At 41.8% G+C, this 23,033-nt stretch overlaps 1 protein-coding gene across 6 annotated transcripts in view; it reads left to right on the forward strand.

Moving 5' to 3' along the window:
- The first annotated feature begins 3,262 nt into the window (after positions 1-3,262).
- The window catches only part of SETD2 (SET domain containing 2), a 116,696-nt gene continuing 96,925 nt past the window's right edge, over positions 3,263-23,033 (forward strand). For 3 of the 6 annotated variants that reach the window (XR_003094712.1, XM_025207373.1, XM_025207374.1), the window contains exon 1: positions 3,268-18,589. Coding sequence is in view for 4 of the 6 variants with exons in the window: in XM_025207373.1 (XP_025063158.1) it covers positions 18,458-18,589 (132 nt within the window). In the remaining 2 variants the exon portion in view is untranslated. Of the gene's footprint in view, positions 18,590-23,033 lie in introns of all 6 variants that reach the window. The other 3 variants (XR_003094713.1, XM_025207372.1, XM_014521212.2) reach the window with 3 other exon arrangements.

Consider the following 23,033-nt stretch of genomic DNA (forward strand, 5'->3'; position numbering starts at 1 on the left):
CTAATCATTTGGGGTATGAATGGAAACTTCTGTGAATGTTGGCACCCCAAAATAAACACGAGTGGGCTTTAGATAAGGTTACGTAGCAAGATTTTTAAAAATTATTATCCCTAAATGCAAGGGGTCATAAAAGAGCCTATGTCAGAATTTCTTCGCCATCTATAGCAGGAGTAACCCTGAGGGAATGAGTTCAGTTAGATCTTGGGGTATTTGTTTTTGGGGTTGGGTTTTTTTTTTCCCTTGAGGCATTAATCGGCATAGGAATAATCTATGTATTATGAGGAGGTGGTGTGAGCAGTTGTCAGCTTTGTTCTAAAATGGGCATATGCGCAAAATCATTTAGGATGATCAGTTGGTGGATCTGATCACTGCAGTAATGCCTGCTAGAAGTGAATATTTTCATGCTATCTGGCATTTACGGAAGTGTGGGTATGGATCTAAAGAGTCCTCTAATCCTGTCTTCTGCTTTCCCACCTGTGTTGCATGAAACGTACCCGGGAAGAGGAAGAGTCAGCTGAGGCTTGGTTCATTCCAGAATGCAAGGGGCTACCTGGGCTTTGCCTTCAGCTGGTGTTCTTGACCCTTTATAACTGACTTTGCTACTGTAAAACCACAAAACAATGCATGTACACATTTTTAGCTGTTTGTCCAGGACTGAATCATTCATGCCAACTATTTCAGGCAAATATTTGGAGAGGCCCAGAGAGATAAGACAGACAGGTGAGGGCAGATATGCTTGGCTGTCCAATAGCATCTCGGCATGTTCGTTTCCTGAAACTTTCTGGTCTCTAATGGGACTTTTCATAGTTGTATAACTTGGTGGCCTTTAACCACTTCTAACCTGTCACCGCTTGCCAGATAAGCACTCTTGACTTTGTTCAAATAATCTCTGTGTTCCCCGGTGAATGGAGAGCCTCAAAGGGGTGGGGGAAATAGAAATGCATTGGGGAAAGGGACCTATTTTGGCCCAATCCAGAATGCTGCTTGTCCAATTCTCCCAGCCTCCAACAAAGTGGAAATTGGCTGTAATCGAGCCATGCAAAGGGAACGTGTAGTGGTTGCGGCCCTCAAGAAGTGGGCAGGAAAAATCACAGTGAGCTCTCATCTGAGCCGCACAATTGTAGTAAGCTGGTTTAGTCGATGCCTTTGCTTTGTAGGATCCTCCATGTTCTGCTTAATGGTTGAGAAGAGCAAATACGAAAATGCTGCCTGCAGCCATTAGTACAGAAAGGATTTAAAGCTATATTGCCATTGATGATTCTGTATTTCAAAGGCCAACTTGGGAAGAGGCTGGATGATTTGGGATGTTGCTTTTGTATACATGTACCCAGATGCCAAATCATTGACGTTTTAGTTACGGAACTTGCGAAGACTGAAAAATCCTGCCCAGAAGTGCACACTTGAATCAATTTTTGAATCTCTAACAAAGCTACTTTTAAATGCACGTTAGGAGCTTGGAAATGGCTTTAAGCAATGCAAAGAAATCTAGTGTTGCTTTCAGTCGGCAAAATGGCCCCGTCCTTGGCATGGCAGTGACCAACCTCGGCTGTAGCAGGATCTCGCTGGCTGCTGTTATATCTTCGCTTTCATTTTCAATAACATTGTTTAGCAGATGGTCGGTGATAAGCAGAGAGTGGGATCCATTGGGTGAAGCAGCTGATGTGGCTTTGACCCCTGCATCTTCTGGCACCATGTCTGTTTTTGCTCCCAGCACACCTACAAGTGGATTCGTCCAGGAGAAAAGCTTGGATAATCAGGGCCAAACAGAGGTATATTTAGTTTAAAAAACTGGCTGGAGATAGACCCTGGTCTAAATCTTTTTTTTTTTTTTTAATGGAAATATTTGTTTATTGAAATGGTATTATATGAATTGGATCAACCTTTTTCTTAATTATAGTATGGTGATGCTCAGCTCACATTGGCTGATCAGACTTCTGGTGGAACATCTTTGGCAGTAGCTGGGTAGAAATTTGGGCTGCCTCTGCATGACTGCTGAGGCTGCTCCAGCATGCCGGCATCAGAGCAGACTCGATTAATGAAGTCTGCCAGAACATTGCCAGCCTCCCACGCCGCGTGTACCAGCATCACCGCATTTAAAAATGGTGGTGGGGGTGCTTGAATTAAAGCTCGGTGAATGCCATTTTTAAGCCCAGGGATGCTGATACAGGAGATGCGGCAGTGCTTTAATTAGAGCGTCTCTTGGAGCTGCTCTAATTAAATTGCCACCCCCACTTCACCCATGGAGCACGTGTAAAAGTGCCCTTGATTGCTACATGATAGTTCAATTTTTTGCCCTGTGTCAAAGGGCTGAAAGGGGAGGGGGGGGACACAAGTGTGTGCCTCTTTAACCCCTTTTAACGCTCTACCTGCAAGTGGTGTAAACATATTACCCTGAAATACCTGCTTATGCAGGACTTAAGTAATTAAGTTAAACCTAACTGTGACATTAAGCTTTCTAATGGGAGAGGCTGTACTTAAAAGCGCCAGTATGTTGGTGGCACCACAGACTTTCGGTGGACACAGTGGTGGGAGTTTTGCAGGTGGCTGACATTTGTTAACGAAACTAAAAGCAGGGGGAATCCATCGTATTAGTATGAGCCTTCACAGAAGTGACCTGAAGATGCTCTGTGCATAGTCATATAGAAAGTGATGCTGAGTTTGCGTAATGATTATTCTTTGTGATGTTTCATTTTCAGCACAGTCTTTAGGCCCGTGTTGCTTCCTCCTGTTAGGTGTCAGTTTTGTGGCCATAAGCATTTTCCTTCGTAAGTTTATTAGCTCTCCTGGGATGGTGTCTGATGGAATATTTATGTTGTCATTATTATGCGCATAGCCATTCTGTGTTTTGGTAGGCCTACTTTGTATGCTTAAAATGAATCGGAGGAAAAAGTCGAGCTCATATTATACAAGTACTTAAGACTCCCCCTCGACAGTAGTTTGGTGAAATGAAAGAAGGTGAATTTCAAACAGGCTTTTGGGTAGAAATGGTGAAACTTTTTTACATCCCCCCCGGCCATGCTTATTTTTGTAAAATCTAGGTAATTCCCTGTGATTTTAATTAATTTTTAAAAATATTTTGTAGTATTTATACTAAATAAAATAAATGAATAAGTGAAGAGGCGGAATTAAAATGCAATGCTGGGAGCTGGGTTAGGACTGTAATGGGGTTAGCCAGGGAATTGGGGATTTATAGGAGTTTAAGCAACAGCCTCTGAATTAGAGCTTCCTAGACCTTAAATGCTGGAGGCTTCAAGTAAGAGAGGAACAGTGGGGGGGGGGGAACCCTGGGTAGACCCAGTTCATTCTTCCTAGTAACATTTGCTTGCTACCACGGCAGGATGTGGGTTTTGGGAGTGAGAGTTCAGCCACCAAAGCCGTTCAGGGTGCAACCCTGGCACTTCGGTGCATAGACATGTCCGTGGTGGTGACGGTCTTGTGGTTGGCATGTGCTCTGTGTAGGTGACAGCGTTGCGGCTGACATACTCCAGGAAGACCTTCAGCACCTTGTGGGTCTCCTTGCTGATGAGGCCAGAGATGCACTTCACGCTGCCACAGCGAGCCAGACAGTGCACGCCTGGCTTGGCAATAGCTTGGATGTTGTCGTGGAGTAGTTTGCGATGGCACTCGGTGCTGCCTTGCCCCAGCCCGACACAGTAAAAGACACGCCATGGTCTGAGCCAGTGAATGGCAATACTTTCGTTCTTACCAATTGGGCAGGCAGAGAAACTGAACCCAAATCTTCTGAGGTCCAGTACAAGACTTGGCTCTAGAAAGTAGGTTTTAATTTCAGGCTTCCAGGGACCTGCTAAAATATTTGAAAGGTCAGAGAGAAGAATTGGAGAAGTTAGGAGTTTGCCAGGCACTTTGCAAATACCAAGTTACTCTGGTGCAGATAACATCACTCAACGTTCGGAGTTCGTACACAGCGTTCATTTGATGGAGCGCCCCTTCTCTCTCTACCTGTTACAAATGATTTTATAACTTTTCTTGCAAGTTTTTACTCTACAGCGAGAGACATGAGAGCAGTCATTTTTGTGGGTATGTTTACATGGCATCAGTCAAATTATAGTATATCTTTCTCCTATTTCAACTGCAGGTGGATTGACAGTGCTTGATAGAAAGCTGTGGATTGTTTGTTGTATTGCTCTAAGTGTACGCTGCCCATTCCCAGTAGGCACCTTTGCTTTTCCGTGCCTTTCCATGCCTGCGGACAAATACAGACAAGGGGACAAGCCATGCTGCCTGGTGTATCTACTAGACGGTGAATTGGTACCTGACTAGTTCTGATTGATTTTAATATCCTCCTCTTGCTTTTCCATGCTGTCTCAGCTGGACTGTGGCGTCTCTTTCGTTCTCCGCCTTTCTTCATTGTCCACGCACAGCCGTTGATTTCCTTGCTGTGTTCCTGGTTGGTAATCCTTTACACAGCTGCCATGACAACAACATCGCTTATGATGATTCCTGTCAAGATTTAAAACTTAAGTACTCATTTTCTTTCTTATTTAGGCATCTCCTGGTGCTGAACAAAATGGGAGGAGAGGGTGAAGTGGAGAGAGCTGTGCACATCTTGCAGGTCAGGGTGATCCTAGGCAAGGGGAAGTTTGAGGGCCCTGTGATTTGTACTATTCAAAAAACAAACGAATAAAAAAAATCAGGCGCCGCTGGATGTTGGCGTTATCGTAGTGATTGAGTCTCTACTTCCCGAAGCAAAATGCTCTAGCTGCTCTAAAATCCTAATATTTTAACCTTATAATGTATAAATAGCAGCTGATAAAGTAATAGTGTCTGGATTTTTTCAGGTGTTCTTGCCTGCCTTTGCTTTTTCTGACCCACTTTCCTTTTGTCTCCTTTTTAGCATAGCAGTAAAAAATCAAATGCTTTTCAAAGCAGGACCTTTTTCTCCACCTATCCATCTTTTTCCTTGTCTCAGACTTTAGTTACTCCTACCAAATCAGCTCAGACCTTTGCTAGGATAGTCGTTCTTCCTCCCACTTACTTACCTCTGGAACTAGAGGCACCGTTTATTTGGTTGCTAGCACAGAATTGCCTCCATTAGGACAGCTTTGAGGCTGCCAGTTGGCCAAGAACAAGCATTTTCACTAGTGCCAGTATCGAGTATTCCTTCCAGCTGTGAAGGATGGAGTTTAAATGATCATCATAAAAATTTATAGAGCTATAAGGTTTCCATATTGTTCTCTAATCCCTTTTGAGTCTGTTCTTAGTGGCTCTTGTCCACTTGAGATACCGTGCATGTCAGACTTGGCAGATGTATTACTTGAGTCTCTTAGGGCTGGATCCTTTTCCACCCATTCGGCATCCAAGCACAGTCCTATTCCACCGTGCTCGAGCCCTTGAAAACCAAAAAAGCATCGCTTTTTGTGAACTGCTTTCTTTGTTGCCTGCAGACGACATCTCAAAAAGCAGCGAGGAGGACTCGCCCACCTCTTTGTGTTATTGGTTTTTCAGGGACTTGAGCGTGTTGGGATAGGATCACACTGAGATACCTCCATACCACTTAGATGTCAAGGGAATGGAATAAGATCAGTCCCTTCATCTTTTTGTTGCCGCTTCAGCAGTGTCAGTGCTCAGCGTCCATCTAATTTTGTTTACAGTGGTGGTTTTTAATATACATTAAAGGAAAAATATTAATTTGGGATTAGAAGTTGATATCTGTGCCAGTGGCTCATCACTTGTAAGAAATTCTGCACTACATACCAGCAACCATGCATGGCACCACTTGGCACTGCTGTAGGAGAGTCCTGCCAAGGAGAAATGAAAGGGGGGGAAAATGTCCTTGCGTGTGCTTTTTGCTTACCTCAGATTTGCAGTTTACCTTGCATAGATGGTCACTTTTTCTGGTGTGTTGTAAATCAGAGGAAAGCTGCCTCAAAAATAGGAATACGGTCTAGAAAAATGGCAAGGGCTGACAAGCGGAGTGTAATAGGTTTGGTATTAGGAGGTTGCAAATTGAGGATAGAGTGGATACTTGAAACCAGATTGATTTAATATTTTTATATTGCTTCAGGGGTGCGTATCTCTCCAGGAGGATGCCGGAGACTATTATTGCAATCTCTCTTCTTTTTGCATGTGTGGGTTCAGAGGAGAAGTAATTGGATTCTCTACCTTTCTCCCTTTGTCACAGTGACCTAATCCAGTTGTGATTGTGTGGGTTTTTTTGGAAGCAAGGACATACTTGTGTATCAGAAATAGTGTTAGCTACAAACTGACTCGCAGTAATTTAGCACGACATATTTATTTTTGCTCGCTGCAAAAACTGTGCTAATTCCTACTAGTTTTTGATCTCCAGGTATGTTGTGGATAAACCAGCCAAAAAAGGTTACAACCCTTTGGATTTGCTTTTCTTTTGTGAATAGTTGCACCGATTTGGCAGTTGAGTGACAGAAATGATAAATGACTTGGGAATTTATTTGTCTGTGTATAGCTTCTGAGTATGAATAATGCCATCTCATTATGTCCAGCAGCTCATGAGCTGCTTCAGGGCCATGTAAAGGCATTGCTTGTGCTGATGTAGAGTCTATGATTTTTTACTTCTGCAGTCAGGCTATAATGCTTTATGTTGGGCACGTCTACACATGCATTTGTGTGCTTAAATTTAATGCACATTAAGTGGGTTTAGTCAGGTGTCTGCACATGCAGGCATTGAAACGCATTAATGCTGCATGTGAACTGACTTGGAACCAAAGTTAGTCCCAAGTTAGTCCACACACCCAGTTAATGCGCTTTAACGTGTCTACACCTGTATTAATATGCTTTAACTATTTGTGCCTAAATTTGATACCTGCATTTGCAGGTGTTAAATTTAGGTGCAGTTAGCCTCAAATCGCCGTTTTTAAAGCGCATTAAGGGTACGCATGTGTAGATGTACACCCTAATGCACCTTAAATTGTCTCATGTCGACATGCCTGCTGAAAACAAAAGGTACAGAAACTGTGTGGTTAGGGTTTAATAGCAACATAGCCCTGTGCTTTTTCAGTTGATTCAAATTCAGCTTAGTGTGGGGGTCTAATAAAAGTGGCATCAGGAGTTGGCGATTCAGTGGGGCAGGTGAAACGATTTGAGGAGGTCTTGTTCCATACATGCTGCTAGTCGTGTTTCAGATCTTACCAAGTCTAATGGTACCCATCAGCATTCATGTTGGTAGTTGTATGGGGCAGGCCTGGGCTGGAGAGGAGGTGGAGTGTGAACTGCAGCTTTTACTCCCCCATATCAAGAGTGGGCCTGCCAGGTCAGGACTAGCACCGTGCATTGTTGCCAGTCAGCTTAGTGCCCAAGGTCTGTGTTGGACACCTGTTTTTACACCTTGGCTCATTGCATATGTGAACAGGTGCCAGCAGAAGCCCTCATCACAGATGCAGTAATTCTGCAAAACAGTACTTAATACCAGCACTGTTTTTTGGGTTTTTTTCTGGGAATTACTTTATACCTGCACAAAATACAGCTGTGTCCACAGTAGGAGAGCCTTGCCAGCATTGTATCGCAGTTTCCCAGGAAAGTGCTTCTAAAGTAGACATGACCCAGCCTTATACCAATAAGTAATAGCCTTATTTAATTTACACTTACCTTTATTTAAGAATCAAGCTTTTCTTAAAGTCACTTATATTTTTCCACCCTTTAAGAAAAGTTTGATTCTTAAATAAAGGCAAGTGTAAATTAAATAAGGCTATTTGCCAGCTTATATAAGCCTGTGGGGTTACTGCTTCTTTCAGCACTGCCCCCTCCCTTCCTCCACTCCTATCCCTCTCTCCCCCTTACCTCTTCTTTTCTATTCTAATTTTGCTCTCCTTGTACTCTGCTTTCTGTACATCCTTTTACAGCATCTGGTAAAAAGAGCGTCAGCTCATGAAAGCTTATGATATATATATCTACTTGGGTTAGTCTGCGTGGTACAAATCTACCCTGCATTCAAATGATACTAAAGCCGAACCTCACTCTAAGCTATTAGTCATCTAAATTAAGTAAGTAATAGTTGAGCAGTTAATGTTTGCTGCTCAAGTTTTACAGAAGGTCACACAACTGAACTGAGGGAGTTGATGGTTAAGTATCTGGAACAAGACTTGGTTGAAATAGGAAGCCAGGTATTAACATCAGCAACCACTTCTACAGGTGGAGAGAGACTATTTTCTTCATTGCAATGTATTGAGTAAGTTCAGTGCAATGTCTGGTTTATTCTGAGCTGCAAAACCTATTGGGAACTGAAGAAGGAGGCAAGTTTGTTCTCTTCCGGTCTGTGAATGAAAATTAGGTGCAAGGGGTTGTGGTCTTCTGGTCTTAAAATCTTGAAAGATGTGGTAATCGGAAACGATCTGTTCAGTTCCCAAACTATAATAACACTTCTTTGTTGTTTTAATAACTTGATTTTAAATACAAAACGCATCTTTATAAGCAAACTTTTTTCTTATGTACCCACCACGTTAGATATTTAATTTAAAAAGGCTGGTTTTGAGCCTTTTTAATGAAATATCAGTTTCAAGTTCAACATGTAAAAAATAAGCTAGTAAATAGATGCATCACTTACTAATTTGTAGCATTATAAAAATGTAAAAACTTAAATTGAAATAAATTCCTGCAAAGCTGTATATTTGCATAAATACATGTGTGTAGATGTTATATCTCCTAGTTAGGGAAAAGTTCCTGATTAAGTGTAAAGGCTAAATTTATCATCTTGAATAGTTATCATCCAAGGGAAAGCAAACTTCTTTAAAGCAGAAATGGAAACTGTGATTTAAAACTGTTATTTCAATTAGCATTGAGATCAGTCCACTCTTCAATACTAAAATGTGTCTCCAAAATTTTCTTTTAGAATAACGTTCAGTATCATATGTTGGCAGTAAATAGCACAAATTACTTGTCTACTGAAAAATGTAAAACCTTTTTATATTGACCTTTTCTGTGAGTTGGCTTCTGCGTTCACAGCTCACTGAGTAGCCAAGGCAAAGAAAAATAATGTTCAAGGCATCTTTTCTTGAGGCTGAAGGCTTCTAGTGTGGTGTTGCTTTGTTCATTGTGAGGCATGTACTTTCTTTCTCTAGAAGCTATGTGACGGGGAGGATTTGTGAAACCTGCTGAAGAGAAGAGGCCATAGTGAAGCGAATCATTGATGAACACATTTTAAAAGGAGGGACAGTTTTGTACTGACTTGCATCGTGAAAGTTATGAAAAGGATAGTAGGGTTGTAGGTTTTTTGTAACTGTGATTGTTCAGGACATATATATGAGAGCCAAGGTTTTTTTTGTGATATTTTTTTTTTATTGAACCCAACTGTATAGTTGGTCCTCCTTTGAGCAGGAGGTTGGACTAGATGTGACCGCCTGAGGTCCCTTCCCACTCTCATTGTCTAGGATCCTAAGAGAGAGGTTTGACAAGCTTTGGGGTACAAAGCACCCTTCTTCAGGTCTTAGAAAGCAGCAGGTACAGACTGAGCTTAGGGTTCTGGCTTCTCTTGTGTGTAATGGATCTAGGTGCTCAACCCCGTTACTGCCATGACTTCCCAACCCCAACCCAGCAGTGTCTGAAAGCCATCCCATGTGAAAAAATAATCTCTTGTTTTATAAGAGTATCACTGAAGACCATAGGCTGTGCCCTTAGAGTCGAAGATGAGTCTGTGCGGTTGTTGTAGTAGTGTTTTCTGTGTGTCTGACTAGAAGGTGATTTTACCATACACTGGCAAATGAGTTAAGCTTCCATAAAATATTAAGTTTAAACAAAAAAAAGTTTGTGGCTAAGAAAAAGCCACTAAAGCACGGTGTAATAAAAAAAAAAAAAAAAAAGGTTGAAATGGCAGTTAGTATGATATGCAAGAGACCCTATTCTGTCTTTTCAGGGCAATAATATGCAAATAGTCAGTGCAGTAATACAGCTGGTTGGCTAAACCATGATCTCTTCAATGACCCGAAACTTAAAAAGGTGTTTTTTAAAGTGGGAACTTGCCTTCATTGCTAAGGGTGAGGATAAGAGTAAAATAGAAACAGGTAGGGACAAAATTAGAGAAGCCAAAGCACAAATGGAGAGATGGCTAGCAAGGATGGATCATAAAACATAACAGAAAGCATTTAACAAATGTATTAGAAGTGAGGAGGGGCAAGGAAAGTGGAGGTCCCTTACTAGGGAGAAGGGAAGCTAATAATGGACAATGAAGTAGCTCGAAGTACTTGGTGATCCTGTATTTATTTCACAAAAATGCTTTGCTGTCAGGTGATGAGAACAGTTTGTCTCAAGGACAAGGGAAGGGGGGTAAGTACTTCACCATGCATGTAAAAAAGAACAAGTTAATGATTATTTGGATAGGCTAAATGTTTTCAGATCATCATGGTCTGATGAGATTCATCTTGCGGTACTTGAAGAATGGGCTGAAGCAATTGCAGAGCCATAGGATATGTTCTGTCTGACAGGTCCCGGGGGTCGTGTGAGGTTGCAGAAGACCGGAAAAGGGCGAATAGATTGCCCATATTTTAAAAATGTAAAATGAAGGATGCAAAGAATTACAGATGGGACACGCTAACTGCAATAGCCAGAGAGAGATTGGAGCACATCTCCAATGAATTAATTTGGAAGCACTTAGTAACAGGGTGATAAGGCAGCACCAATGTGAATTTGTTATAAGTAAAAGCCCTTTAAGTAATATAATTTCTTTCTGGGACAGAAATGCAGTTTTCACCTATGTAGACGGGGGAGCAGTAGATGGGATGCATCTTGATGTAGTATGGCTTTTGAGATGGTCTCTTTTGCCATTCTCATTAATAAGCTAAGGAAGGATGATCTAGATGAAACCACCACAAAATGGCTATACGCTGGCTTTGCTAATAGTGCACAGAGTAGCGATCAGTGGCTTGGTGTTAAGCTGAGAGGAGGTATTAAGGGTGGGGGATTTCGCAGGACCCCGCGGTGGATCCACCAATGTTCAGTGTCTTTGTTCATTTTTTGGATGGTGAAGTTGAGTGTATGCGTACTACCAAATTTCTGGATGACTGATCTGAGCAGACACACGAGGCCGGGATTAAGATTAAATGCTGCGGATAAATGGGGGGAAATGGTCTGCAATAAATGGAATGCTATTCCTTAAAGATAACTGTAAAGAGATGCCGTTAGCAAGGAACCATTACATGCATAAATACAGAATGGGGAACGACGGGCTAAAATGCAGAAGATTTGCTGGGGGGCCCTTAATTGTTTACAAGCTGAACACGTCGTCAGTACAACACTGGGGAGCGGAGAGTTAAGAGAGTTAAGAGAAGCGTTACATACACATCATGGGAAGTAATCCTTTCGCTGTAATTCAGCAATGGTGAGACTTCGCCTGCAGTATTGCGTCCCTGCAATTTAAGAGATGGGTTCGCCAGCTGGAGATAGCCCAGAGGAGAACAGCAAGAAGGATTCGAGGCCTCCAAGGTGTGGCATAAGGAAAAGTTGTAAGAATTCGCATGGTCTAGTCTAGAGAAGAGAAGAGCGAGGGGGAAGATTTGATAACAGCCTGCAAATACAAAAAGGGTCGTTGTAGGAAGAGGATGCCAATCAGTTGTTCATTTTGTCCAGTGGAGACTGGACAAGAAGTAGTGGACTTAGATTGCAACAAGGGAGATTTAGGTTAGATAATAGGAAGAACTTTATAACTATGAGGGTGGCTAAGCACTGGATTTCCCAGAGGTGAGTGTTGTGCAAGCTTTGAAGCGTTAGTTAAACGCTTGGCTGGGATGGTTTAGACGGGGATGATCTTGCCTTGAGCGGGGGTTGCGGGGGAGGCAGCGACTTCTCTAGTGATTCAGTGACTCAAGGATAGGAAAATATCTTTCTGCCTGCAAAATTTTCCAATTCAGTTTTTGAACTTTAGTCTCTCATGATTTGCAGCATTAGTTTACGTGAACAATAATTTGTAAGTTTTTTGAACCTAAAAGTTAACATTTAAAGCTGAGAAATCAAGTTCCTCAAGTTAAGAAATTAAAAATAGTGAAGTCTTTTTAAGAAGAAAAATTCCTTTTGGTCTCTCAGTCTCCATGTGATGGATCCAAGTTCTTGAAAGAACGTGTGCATGGAAGGGCGCCAGAAATCAATCTGTTGGTTTTCACTTTAAGTATCAGGAATGTGAGTTGGTCATATTTTTTTTTTTTTTAATTTTATTTTTGACCTGAAGAGCTTACAACACCTGACTGCGTTTAGTGTGAACTTGCATTTACATGTGATTTTAGTAAGTGATATTTAGTGGGACTCTTTGTAAACTTGTCAATCATTCTTGGAGCGAGATGGGTATTAATAAGAACAGCAAAAAAGCTGTGGTATGGGCAGAGCTCTGACTCTGTTGCGTGGCATATGCGCTATATTTTGCTTAGCCCCAATGAAGAGAAATGCTTCTGTCATTCCCTTTCAAGAGTAATGTCAAGTGCTCAGTCCCTATAAAAATCAAGTTACTTAAGTATAGTTGTCACATCTTCCTGTGCAGTCAGTCCTATAAAAATATACAGAAGTCACGTTAACTTTCTAAGCTTTGAAGATTCCTAAATATTGAGTTCTGGTTTTTGTCAGGTTTATGCTAGTGTCCGTCTCTTTCCAGAAATGCTAGAAAGCCCTTGGAAACACTTCAGCCGCCTGGCCGCCTAAGGCTAGGTTTATGCATTAGAAGGAAAAATGAGGAAAAAAATGTACATCCTATGTGTTAATTTGGAGCTTCAAAAATATACTGAGCAGTCTTTCTTCAAGGCTGGATCCTTTCTTCCTCAATGAAGACCATGCAAAACCAGTCACATTTTGTGGTTTCTTTTTTCAGGTGTTTTCTAAAGATTTTGGTTGAATCGTACGGGGGAAGTGCTCCTTCCATACTCGCGCAACTCAAGAAGCTTGTGGGCCTCGAGGGACAGAAATGCTGAAAACCGCCAGACTTTTATCTGCAATATAGACTCTATATCAGGGGTTGGTGACGTTTTTGGGCAGAGCTCCAAAAACACCCGCAGCCTCAACTTTGTAAGATGTTGGCATGCCAGGGACGCCCGGCGGGGGGAGCCGCCAGGGGCCTGATCCTAGTTGCGGCAGCACAGCCCTGGCCCCTTCCCCGCTATCCATGCATGTGCCTTCACGTGGCATGGGTGCTGTAGGTTGCCTGCCCCTGCTCTGTATTATGGCTTGCACTGGTAATGTCTTAAGTAAAAATTCTGGGTAATGTTCTTTAATGTAGGCAAAGCCTGTTTGTACGCTGTATGGGAGGTGCTACGGAGTAGAGGCACAAAACAAATTATTGATAAAAGAAACACATGAGCTGTTGCCTATCTGGGGGGAAAGTCTCGGGATTACGAAGCCCCTGGCTAACGTGGCATGGGTCAGAGGTTGCGTGCTGGGTAAGTACCTGGATTCCCAGGTACCGCAGAAGGCAGCCAGAGGCAGGCGTGGTGCTTGGGTTGGTTATATCCACTTGCACATGTCTCTGCCACTTCATTGGAGAAAAACACATTTCACTCTAGCTCTCAGGCTGTCAAAATAGTTCTTTTAAATGTGCTTTATAACCTGTGATTTTGGGGCTAGCGTTTAAAGCGTTTTCCATAAGATTGCAATAAGCAAATAAATGGCTACTAATATTGTATCCATCAGAGTCCTACTTGCCATAAACTTCATCATAGCTGTCTTCAGTTGAAAGCTTGATTTCAACTTTGACATTTTAAAAATCTTTTAAGAAGCAAACTATCTTCTATCAGGTGGGGTGAGACTAAAGTAGATCCGTGTACAATGTTATGGGAATGTGTTCTTGTATTTATATAATGCAATACAGGAAATTTACTGGAAAGAAGGTTGCCGTAACAGTCTTGGGTTAGATTGCGTGCTATCACAAAAAACATAGGTTTATATCGTAGTTACTGTGATGTCCTTGGACTTTTCTGCCTTTTTGTTGTGCTGTTTTCTCTTTCAAATCTAGTCCTATGAAATTTTTGAATGAGTTGAAAGCTAGAGTAGTAGGCAGCTAATGAACGAACTTCAGGCTAAAAACAGGTTACTTGTTATTTCTGGAAGCTGTTGTATATTGTTGATGTGAAGTGTAGGAAGGGTGTTTTGAATTTAATTTGTGGTTGGCAGCATCACCTGCTACCTCTCAACTTAAAAATGCTGTGCAAGAAAATAGTTTTCCCAAGATGCAGCAGACCCGGGTGCAGGTCAGCTTAGCTTCATCGTGTTATGTTGAAAGAGCAGCTTGTTGCTGCAAGCTCAGTTTTCTCATTGCTGGCTGAAGTACCATGACAGTGAAAGCACCTTACTACTTTTTCTCCCACCAGTATCAATTAACTTCAGATAAGATTCTGAGAATATATCAGATTTATAGTAGAGTAAACCTAAGCTTGTTCCTTATTGCTCTGCTCTGTTAATACTTTAATTCTCCTTCCCCTCTTGCTATCGTATTTTCTTGGGTACAACACAATGTTTTCCCATAAACCAGCTGCTGAAAATTAGGGTGTGTATTATAAGTGAGGAAATATAGTAAGCTCACTTAGCCGGCAAAAGGGCGAGTAAAGTCTGCAGGGAGCAGGCTCAGCTCCATAGCTGCTGCTACTCGGTTACTTACTAGAAGCAAAAATCTTCTATTTCTTCATTCTGCCTTTCAAAAACAAGGTGTGTAGCTTACTCGGGGCTGTGTTGTATGCAAGAAAATATGGTATTTGCTCAAATCATAGAGAACTGCTGCGAGTTAGACTTCATTGAGTGTAAATACTAGGTCAGAATTATCCTCTTTCTGGAGTCCTTTTACCATTTTGGCTTTCCTCAACTGCTCAGGTACTGCCCAGTTGACACAGAAAACACGTGTGGCTGGATTGCGAGATGGAGAAGAAGTGGGGAGAAGGAGTTGTTCTCCCAGCGTGCATTTCAACACCTGAATTGTTGGGCATAAACTAAAGATTTACTGGCAAACTTACTTGTCAAGTGCTAGTACCTTGTGGTGGTGTCACTAAAGCCAGCTGCGTCCATGTTTTATATAGAAGTCTCTGTCAATGGTTTCTTTTAAAAAAAGAAAAGAGGAGGGAGAGTAAACAGTTGGCTATAAAACGGGAAACATTTCAGACCTGCGCCGTGTCCATTTACTAAATCTGGGCTTGTGTCTTTGCCTGCTAACCGTTCCTCAGACTGCTCAAGGCTTGCAGCTTTTTTTAAGCGCGGGATCTTTCTGCACAGGACTTATTTTGACCATTTAACCTCACTAAACGCTAGGGACTCTGCCCGGGAATTGGGGACTATCTAGCAGCATCCCATTATGGAACAGCTTTCTTGCTTGCCAGAAGTACAAAAGGTGTTAAGTGCTGAGACTGTTGTGGTCATTCATTGCAGGAGAGTAGATGAGCTGTGGGCATTCATACGTTTGCCTGGGAAATCTGTAGTGAACTGAGATATTCTATTAGAAATGGAAGCAAAGTGGGTATTAATGTTCCTTGCTGCCAAAGTGACTGCCCTTTCTTTAAGGCTCTCTGCATGTGTGCTTTTTCTGGTTTTAGGAGTCCCTGTTACCTCCTCTGCACCTTGTCGTATTGTGACGCGCTAGAGACAACGGGGTATAGTCACCCGAACATCACATTGCCAAACCCCTGGGTTGCATCGCCAGCCTTGCACCGATGTTATGACTCTAGGGGCGCGTCTACACATCGCCGTACAGCGACATAGCGACACGCTATGTAGCAATCGTGTGTCTGCACTGGATTGCAGCTACATTACTGTAGTGGCACGCTCCCCAGGTATAGCACACTGCTACAGCGACTGAACAGCAAAATCTACCCTGTGCCACACACGGTGCAGTAACCACTTGTACGGCACGGTGCTTCAGTACTTCCAAAAGGAAGCAGCAAAGCATGACACTGTAGCAATGGTACTATAAGGCAACATGTAGACACTCCCTGGGTCAAGGTACATAACAGTTCTTTGCCTCAGTTTACCCTCCCAGGTGGTGTTGAGACTTATAGTCAAGCTTTCAAAAGTACTGTCGAAGCTTGAGCACCATTTTAAACTAAATTGTTAATTCAGGCCTTTGTAAAATACTTGAGTCTGACTTAGTCTATAAGGTGGAAACCTACCCTGCCTTCTGCCCAAGTCACCTTGAACGTGGATGTTGGAATGACTATCTCGGTACGTGCCATCATAGCAGTGGTGCAGAGCAGCGTAGGCATGTCTGTGTGGGGTTCAAGCAGCCCACTTGGGCGTCGGGAGTGGTGGAGCAATGCCATCGGGGAAGCTCGCTGACCCTGCCTGCTGAAGTCCCTCTGTTCCTGGGACTAGACACCCGGCTGCCTAGCTCTGATCTCAGTACGTCTACAACGGCATGCCCCGAACCTACTAAGTCATGTTAGTGCTTCTGAAGCCTTAACCCCGAATCTTTTTCATTGCTTGGAGATCCTTGAAGGATGAAAGCCATAGCAGCGATGTGTACATTAGCATGTGCAGGGCACTTCTGCACCGTCTTGGATAATTCCTCTCGACTAATTGCTGCTCCCTCCCCCACAACAGGGTTGATTATAAACAAACGATTGACTTAAAAATCTATCCTCTGCTCTACTCCTTTTTTTGCTTGCTTACTCCATTTTTATTTTTAAATCTGTGATTTTTTTTTTTTAGGGGGAAATTTTTTTTTTGTTTCTAGAACAACCAGCTTGCATGCACCCACGCTACTCACTATATTATGTTATGCCATAATGTGCATTCTGGTTGCGTATTTTTTTGACACTCATCTGTTGACTCCCGGTTATATCTCACTGTGTATTTTTGACCCTCATAAGCACTTGCTTTTAGCACTCAGAATATGTGACTCACAGGAATGATGGTGGTTCTGGCTTGCAGTACTTCACCATCTGTGTTGTTTAAAATTAAACCTCCTTTTAAATACTAACTTGTATCAAAGTGCTTTTCTTAACGGGCTGTAGGATTCATCCAGGTCTTTCACGACCTCTTTAAAGCACACACAAATTGTCTGCGTAGCCCACAGCTCATTTCAACTTGTGGGTCACGTTTCCTTAATGAAAAAATCCCAAAGCCTATTATTGCTATTGTAAAAGCAACGTATAACTTGCAAACAATACTATTTCAATAGGATGTGCGTCTTCATAGAGATAGGACTGTATTGTGGTGATTGATCTTTCTTTTAGCTTGTTCTTAACTGTTTAGCATTGTAGTTTAAGTTGAGTATCTGGTCACTACTGCTTTGCTCTCATAACTGTACAGAAAGTGGAAGCTAGCTTTTTGCTTTAAAATTAGGTGACACAAATAAAATGTTTGCATCCTCTCTCCATTAGCTCTGCACCAGCAGTAAATTATGGGTCAGAATTGATCTAATTTAAAAAGGCCTGGAATCTTTTATTTCCCCTTCAGTTAGAAATATTTCTTCATCTTATGCATTTAGCTGGGAGAACTCATTTCTAAGGTATGTGTGTATATGTGTGTGCGTGTATATGTATAGAAAGCTTCCCACACACCTAATATCCTTATATTAAAGTGTTTGAAATGCACTTGAACAATAAGGTTGATGGATAGTTTTAACAAATGAAGCTGAAATGGTAACCTGCAGTGACAGATATGGAAAAACCCAAGTATTTATCTCCATATTAATAAATGCTTGGTTCCCATCAGTGCAATACCTGAGCATCTCCCATGTAGTTAAAAGTAGAACGAGCAATAGCACTCTTATTCTTCCACCTTATAGGAGAAAGTACTTTACTAACTTTTGTGTAGCATGACGGTGTGAGGAGCCTAAAAAAATCTTTTAGACCTAAATTTCCTTCCTTCACAAATTTGTGAGGTTAATCCATGTTACTGCACTATTTAATCTTCTAGTAATCAAGAGGATAGGAGTTAGAATAGTATTACTTGCGAATTCAAGTGCTGCATATAATTTTTTTATATTACAGTCTGTAATTAGTTACCCTGGAGACTATTAGCAAGCAGTACAAAAATACATTTTTGTAAATGTTGTAGTGTTGGTTGTGCTGGAGAGGATATTTTTGGAGAAGGACAGGTTCTTTTGATTATTTTTTTTCCTCCTAATCATATCAGAAGGAGGAAGCCAAAACTGAAAGACAAAGATGAACTAAGATTTCTCAAGTTGATTTTTCATTACTTCGTCACTGAAAGCCCTCAATCTACCATCATAAAATCTTAATCACCTCTCTGTTTCAATGAGTAATTCTTAAAGCATCAGAGAAAGGCATCACTTTAGTTGGCTGTTTGCTTTAATGAGATCTACTCTATCAAAAATCCTTGGATGTTGAAGGTTTGGGATGCTGCTGATCTTTGAAGGGAACATCTGCAATTGCTTCCCCCTTAAAAGTACTTGGCATATATGATTAGTGGTTAAGAAAAGTAGCACTTGGAACAAATTGCTATTCCTGTTTTCAAAGGGGTCTTAGCTATTACACTGGGACTATTTAGAAAGTCAGATGTTATTAATTATAAGTAAAGGTATCCGAATCCGCACCCCCTTCTCCCCCCTGCCATGCTTCTTTATTATTATTTTTTTAAATCTTCCCCAAACCTTTCTTTTTTCTGCTTGGTATTTACACTTTCTTTCTATATTTTCTTTTGCATGCTTTCCTGGCTGGATTGCAATAGAGAAGAAGAAATTGAGGTGAGTACAACATCGGCTTTTCACGTGACTCTTGAGAGAAGTGTAGCCTAGCAGTTGGAAGAAGTGAGAGTGTCTTCCTCTGGCAGAGGAAAGGAAGAGTGCCTGTCCAGCCAATACACAATACCTGATCAGGCAATATTGGGACTCCTCGAAAAAAATAATCCAGATTTACAGAATTATTCTGTGGTCCCCACAGTTCTTGAAAAAATGACGGCTCTTTCCTTGCTGTTGCTAGGCCCATCCATGCAAAAACTAATTTTTGCAGGTTGGCAGAAAGCTATTGCTGCCTTTTGAAGCATTTAACCTACACATATATTAACTTTTCTAACCTGGCTTATGTATCTTAATGAGAAGATGCTTTAAGGACATAGAAATAGCAATAGCTATTTGCTTTCAAGAGATCGTATGGTTTCAAGAGATTTTCAGTAGTGGTTTGTGTTAACTCCGTGAGTGACATGGGAAGAGAGGAACTGTGCTGCAGTTGAAGCACTGAATTGTTTCCCAGGCTGGGAGGGGCCGGTTTTAATTTAGTATCTCTAATGCAGTAGGGCAATAGTTCTTTACCATTACAATTTAGATGTCCTCACAGGGTGTTTCCTGCCCACCTTAGCAAACAGGGAGTCAAGACCTTTGGTTTTTTGTTTTTTGTTTTTTTTAAACAAGACCTTTCACTGTTTTTATGCCTTGTCTAGTGAGCAGTACAGCACAGACAGACTGAACACTTTCCATCATTGATATTTTCATAAAACACTTCCGTGACACACACATGCAAGAGGCATCCTTTGTTTAATTTTAACCATTCCAGCTCCTAGAGTTTTTAAATGTCCTTTTTCTGTCATTTTAATGCGCAACTCGCTTTATTTTAAAGTTTGCGGGTTTTGCCTGTGGGGGGAGAAAACCTCTGAAAGAGGGAGCAAATGAAAAGGTGAAGTAGATATCTCAAAATCGAGGCTTTTATCTTGAAGACATTACTACAGCCAGGAATAACATTTAGTACCTGCATTGTCTAAAACCAGCATGTTATTTTATTTGCAAATGGATCCCAACCACTCTGTTCAAGTCTGGGTTCAGCTCTGAGACCCTTTGCTCAAGGTTCGGAGGCTTTGGATTGCAGCTTTGACTTAGGTCTTACCCAGACTGCCCAAGTTCTAACTAATGAGTAATATTTTATACAAGGTTTTGTCCAAAAAAACCCTAGAAAACTCTATTGATCAAAATGTTGCTGGCAGGATCCAGCCGTACAATACACATACAGTGAAAAAATAGTATTTGAGCCAGTTTCCCTACCAGAAATTCGTACAAAAAAAACTTAAAGCCTTACTGTTAAAATGCATTGGGGAATATGAGAGTCAAAGATTTTGACTTTTTTTTTTGTCACTAATGATAGGACCATCGATAGGCTGGCTCCATGCTTTGACGTAGGTGCATGGTTATGGTGCCACTAATATTGAGTTTTCTGGGGAGAGGTAGTTAGCCACGTTAGGCTGAAGTCTGGCAGAAGGAAGGGCAAGACTGGGTGGCACCTTAGAGACTAACTTATTCAGAGAGGTTTTGTAGATGACAGCTTGGCCATAAGGGTCAAGAGCTGTTGTCGTGCTGCATCAGAGATTATAAGCAAGTAGATTATCTCATATAAAAGCTTATGCCTCTCTGAATGAGTTAGTGTCTAAGGTGTCACCCTGCTCTGACTCCTGCTATTCAGCTTTCCAGAAATCCTGCCAGAAGGGGAAAAAAAAAAAAAAAAGAGCTGCCAGATTAGCTTCAGCAATTGCAATTAGATGTGGGTGAATATGTGCCATATGTGTGTAAAAAGGCAGGGCACCTTGAACCAGAAAACATTGCCTGCAAATCTGTAGGAACAAAAGTAATACTTTCCACATGTCTTTATTAGACACTCTTTACCAAAGGATCCTAAGGCACCTCTTCTCTAATACAGTGTAATCATGGCTAGGCAGGTATGTAGGCCTGCATCTTCACAAGTGATTTTTTTCCCCCTCAAATTTTAAGTGCCCAATATTAGGCACTTTGAAAGAGGCATAATTCCACCCCCCCACCCCACCCCGGCTTGTTGAAAATCAGGCTTGTTTCCACGTCATAGATTAAATGCCAAAAATGAACAGCCATTTTTTATTGTAGTCTTAACTAGAACCGGAATGTATTTTGCTATCGATAAAAATACTGCAAAGGAAATCTTATGCTCAAACTGGCTACTGTGTATAAGCAGATACAAATGAATGGTGCTACTACTCCTCTGGTGCCTGTTTTAATAATTTACTATAATGCCTCTAGCCTTAGCAACTAGGCGTTGTTTTACAGAAGTTAAAAGATAACATGGCACAGAAGTAATTCACCGTGGGTGGGTTGCAGGAAACGGTGGTTGCCAAGGTTGTGTTTAGGCAAAAGCCGGGGAACTCAAATCACAGGTCTACACAGATTTTTATCCCGTTGCAGCTATTTTAGTTACGGTAGCTTGTTGTTGTTACTGATATAATTGCACAGCATAAGCACCTGTATACCACTATAATTGCATCCCTTCTGAGGGGTTGTATTATTATGTTGGTGTAGTTAGTGATATGCTTTGTGTATAGATGAGCCATAGGTAAAGAAAAAAATATGGTTGATCAAAAGTCAAATCAAATAGGCACATTTTGCTTCATGCCCCCAAAATTTCTAATCGTTGGTTCCATGGGAGGCTGATAAAGAAAGTGAATTTTAAAAGGTGAGAGGCTGGGAAAGCTTTGTCAGCCTGAACCTCCCTTTCCATTTCCATCATGAGAGCATCCAAATGTCAGCTGCAGAGACAAGAAGGCTCTCTTGAATAATGGTCCCACATTGTTCAAGGTGCTGCATTATTCCCAGTGCCACTTGCTTGCAAAACCAAGCACAGCCAGGAGAGAGACAACAGCACTTCATGCTGACCTCCTCCAGCCTGTGTCAGACAGTGGTATTATACATAAGTGATCTTCAACATTAGGTCCAAGTACAGCTTATTGCAGTAGCTTAGCCTGGGGGTGACAAAAGGCACGGATGACTGAGTTGTAATAGAAATTTGTTATAGACTGTTAGAGAAGTCAGCCAGAAGGGACCCTCCAGAAGTCATCCAGTCCAGCCCCCTGCCCGAGGCAGGATCATCCCTATCCAAACCATCCTATACAAATCCATAATCTAAACTCTTGGTAAAACTACCCTCAACCCTGACACGACATAAGACATAGTACCCTTACCTGCCACAGGTAAAGTAAGAGGACCATGGCAGCCAACCTCCTGCTTGTGTAAAAGGTTGTTAATACACACTCAAGCCATCCCAAGCAGAGGGCCACATGCCTTGCTACAAATGAAAATAACCCAAGTCCAAAGCAAACTGACTGTGGGGTAGAATTCCTTCCTGACCCCAAATGTAGTGATTGGCGTGACTCTGAGTGGAGGTGCAAGACCCTCCAGCCAGGAACCTCCGGCTTTGGTCCCAGCAGGAGCATTGGCACAACCCAGTCAAAATCCCCAGCCTGGGCTGCAGCCAGCACCCAGTGCCAACCCCCTATAGGCACTTAAATTAGAGCAGATTCATTGGCTACATGCAGATGAATTGGAAATGACTCACGAGTAGGGTAAGCTCACTGGAAAAACCTCATTCATGAGCCTGTCTGGCATGTTGGTTGTAATAGGCCTGGCTGATTAAGACCATGGGAACTGCCGCTTACTGGGTCGGACCATCGGTCCATCTTGCCCAATCTCCTGTGTCACATAGCTGCAGAGAGCAGAGGTAGAAAGGGAGAGTGAACTGGATCTAACCAGGATTTTAAATCCTGCTTGCAGCTTCCAGCATTTTAAGGTCCAGGAAGTTCTGATTCAGAGGCTGTACCTCTAACTCTCATGCTAAATTGCTGCTGAGGCCCCTTTCCTCCAAGAATGTGTCCAATCTCTTTTCGCATCTTTCTAGACAACCAGACAAAGTCTTCTAAAAAGTGAAGGGAATTGGATGCAATTCTCAAAAATCCAGTTCGTTTTATTGTTTGGTCAGTATTTTTCCTGTGCTCAGAAGAAAGAGCGGAGCTGTCTCTTGAAATGGTTAAACACTTATTTATCCTTTACCTCTCAAAAATAAATGGTCTCAAGCTTTCATTGGTCAGGCAGACCAATTAGTAATCTCAATCTGAGTCCTAAAGGTTTTAGTTTACACTTCAGGACTACCGCATAATGGGTTTCCCCAGTTCTAGAGTGTATTGTGAACATACGATCTCTGACTTCAACCCAGCTTAACGATTTTTTTTTTTTAAGTTATATGTTCATTAAAAATTCACTAGTTAAAAGGAAATGGCTTCCCACTCCATGCAGTGTGTTTAGTTTAAAAATAGTTCCTTTAATGGCTTATCTTTTTTTTTTTTTTTTTTTTTTTTGTTGCAGGCCAAGACTGAAAATGTGAAAAAGCCTGGCTTTCTCAAAGGCC

This window comes from Alligator sinensis, unplaced genomic scaffold (assembly GCF_000455745.1).
Source record: "Alligator sinensis unplaced genomic scaffold, ASM45574v1 scaffold1298_1, whole genome shotgun sequence".
NCBI classification, from domain to species: domain Eukaryota; kingdom Metazoa; phylum Chordata; order Crocodylia; family Alligatoridae; genus Alligator; species Alligator sinensis.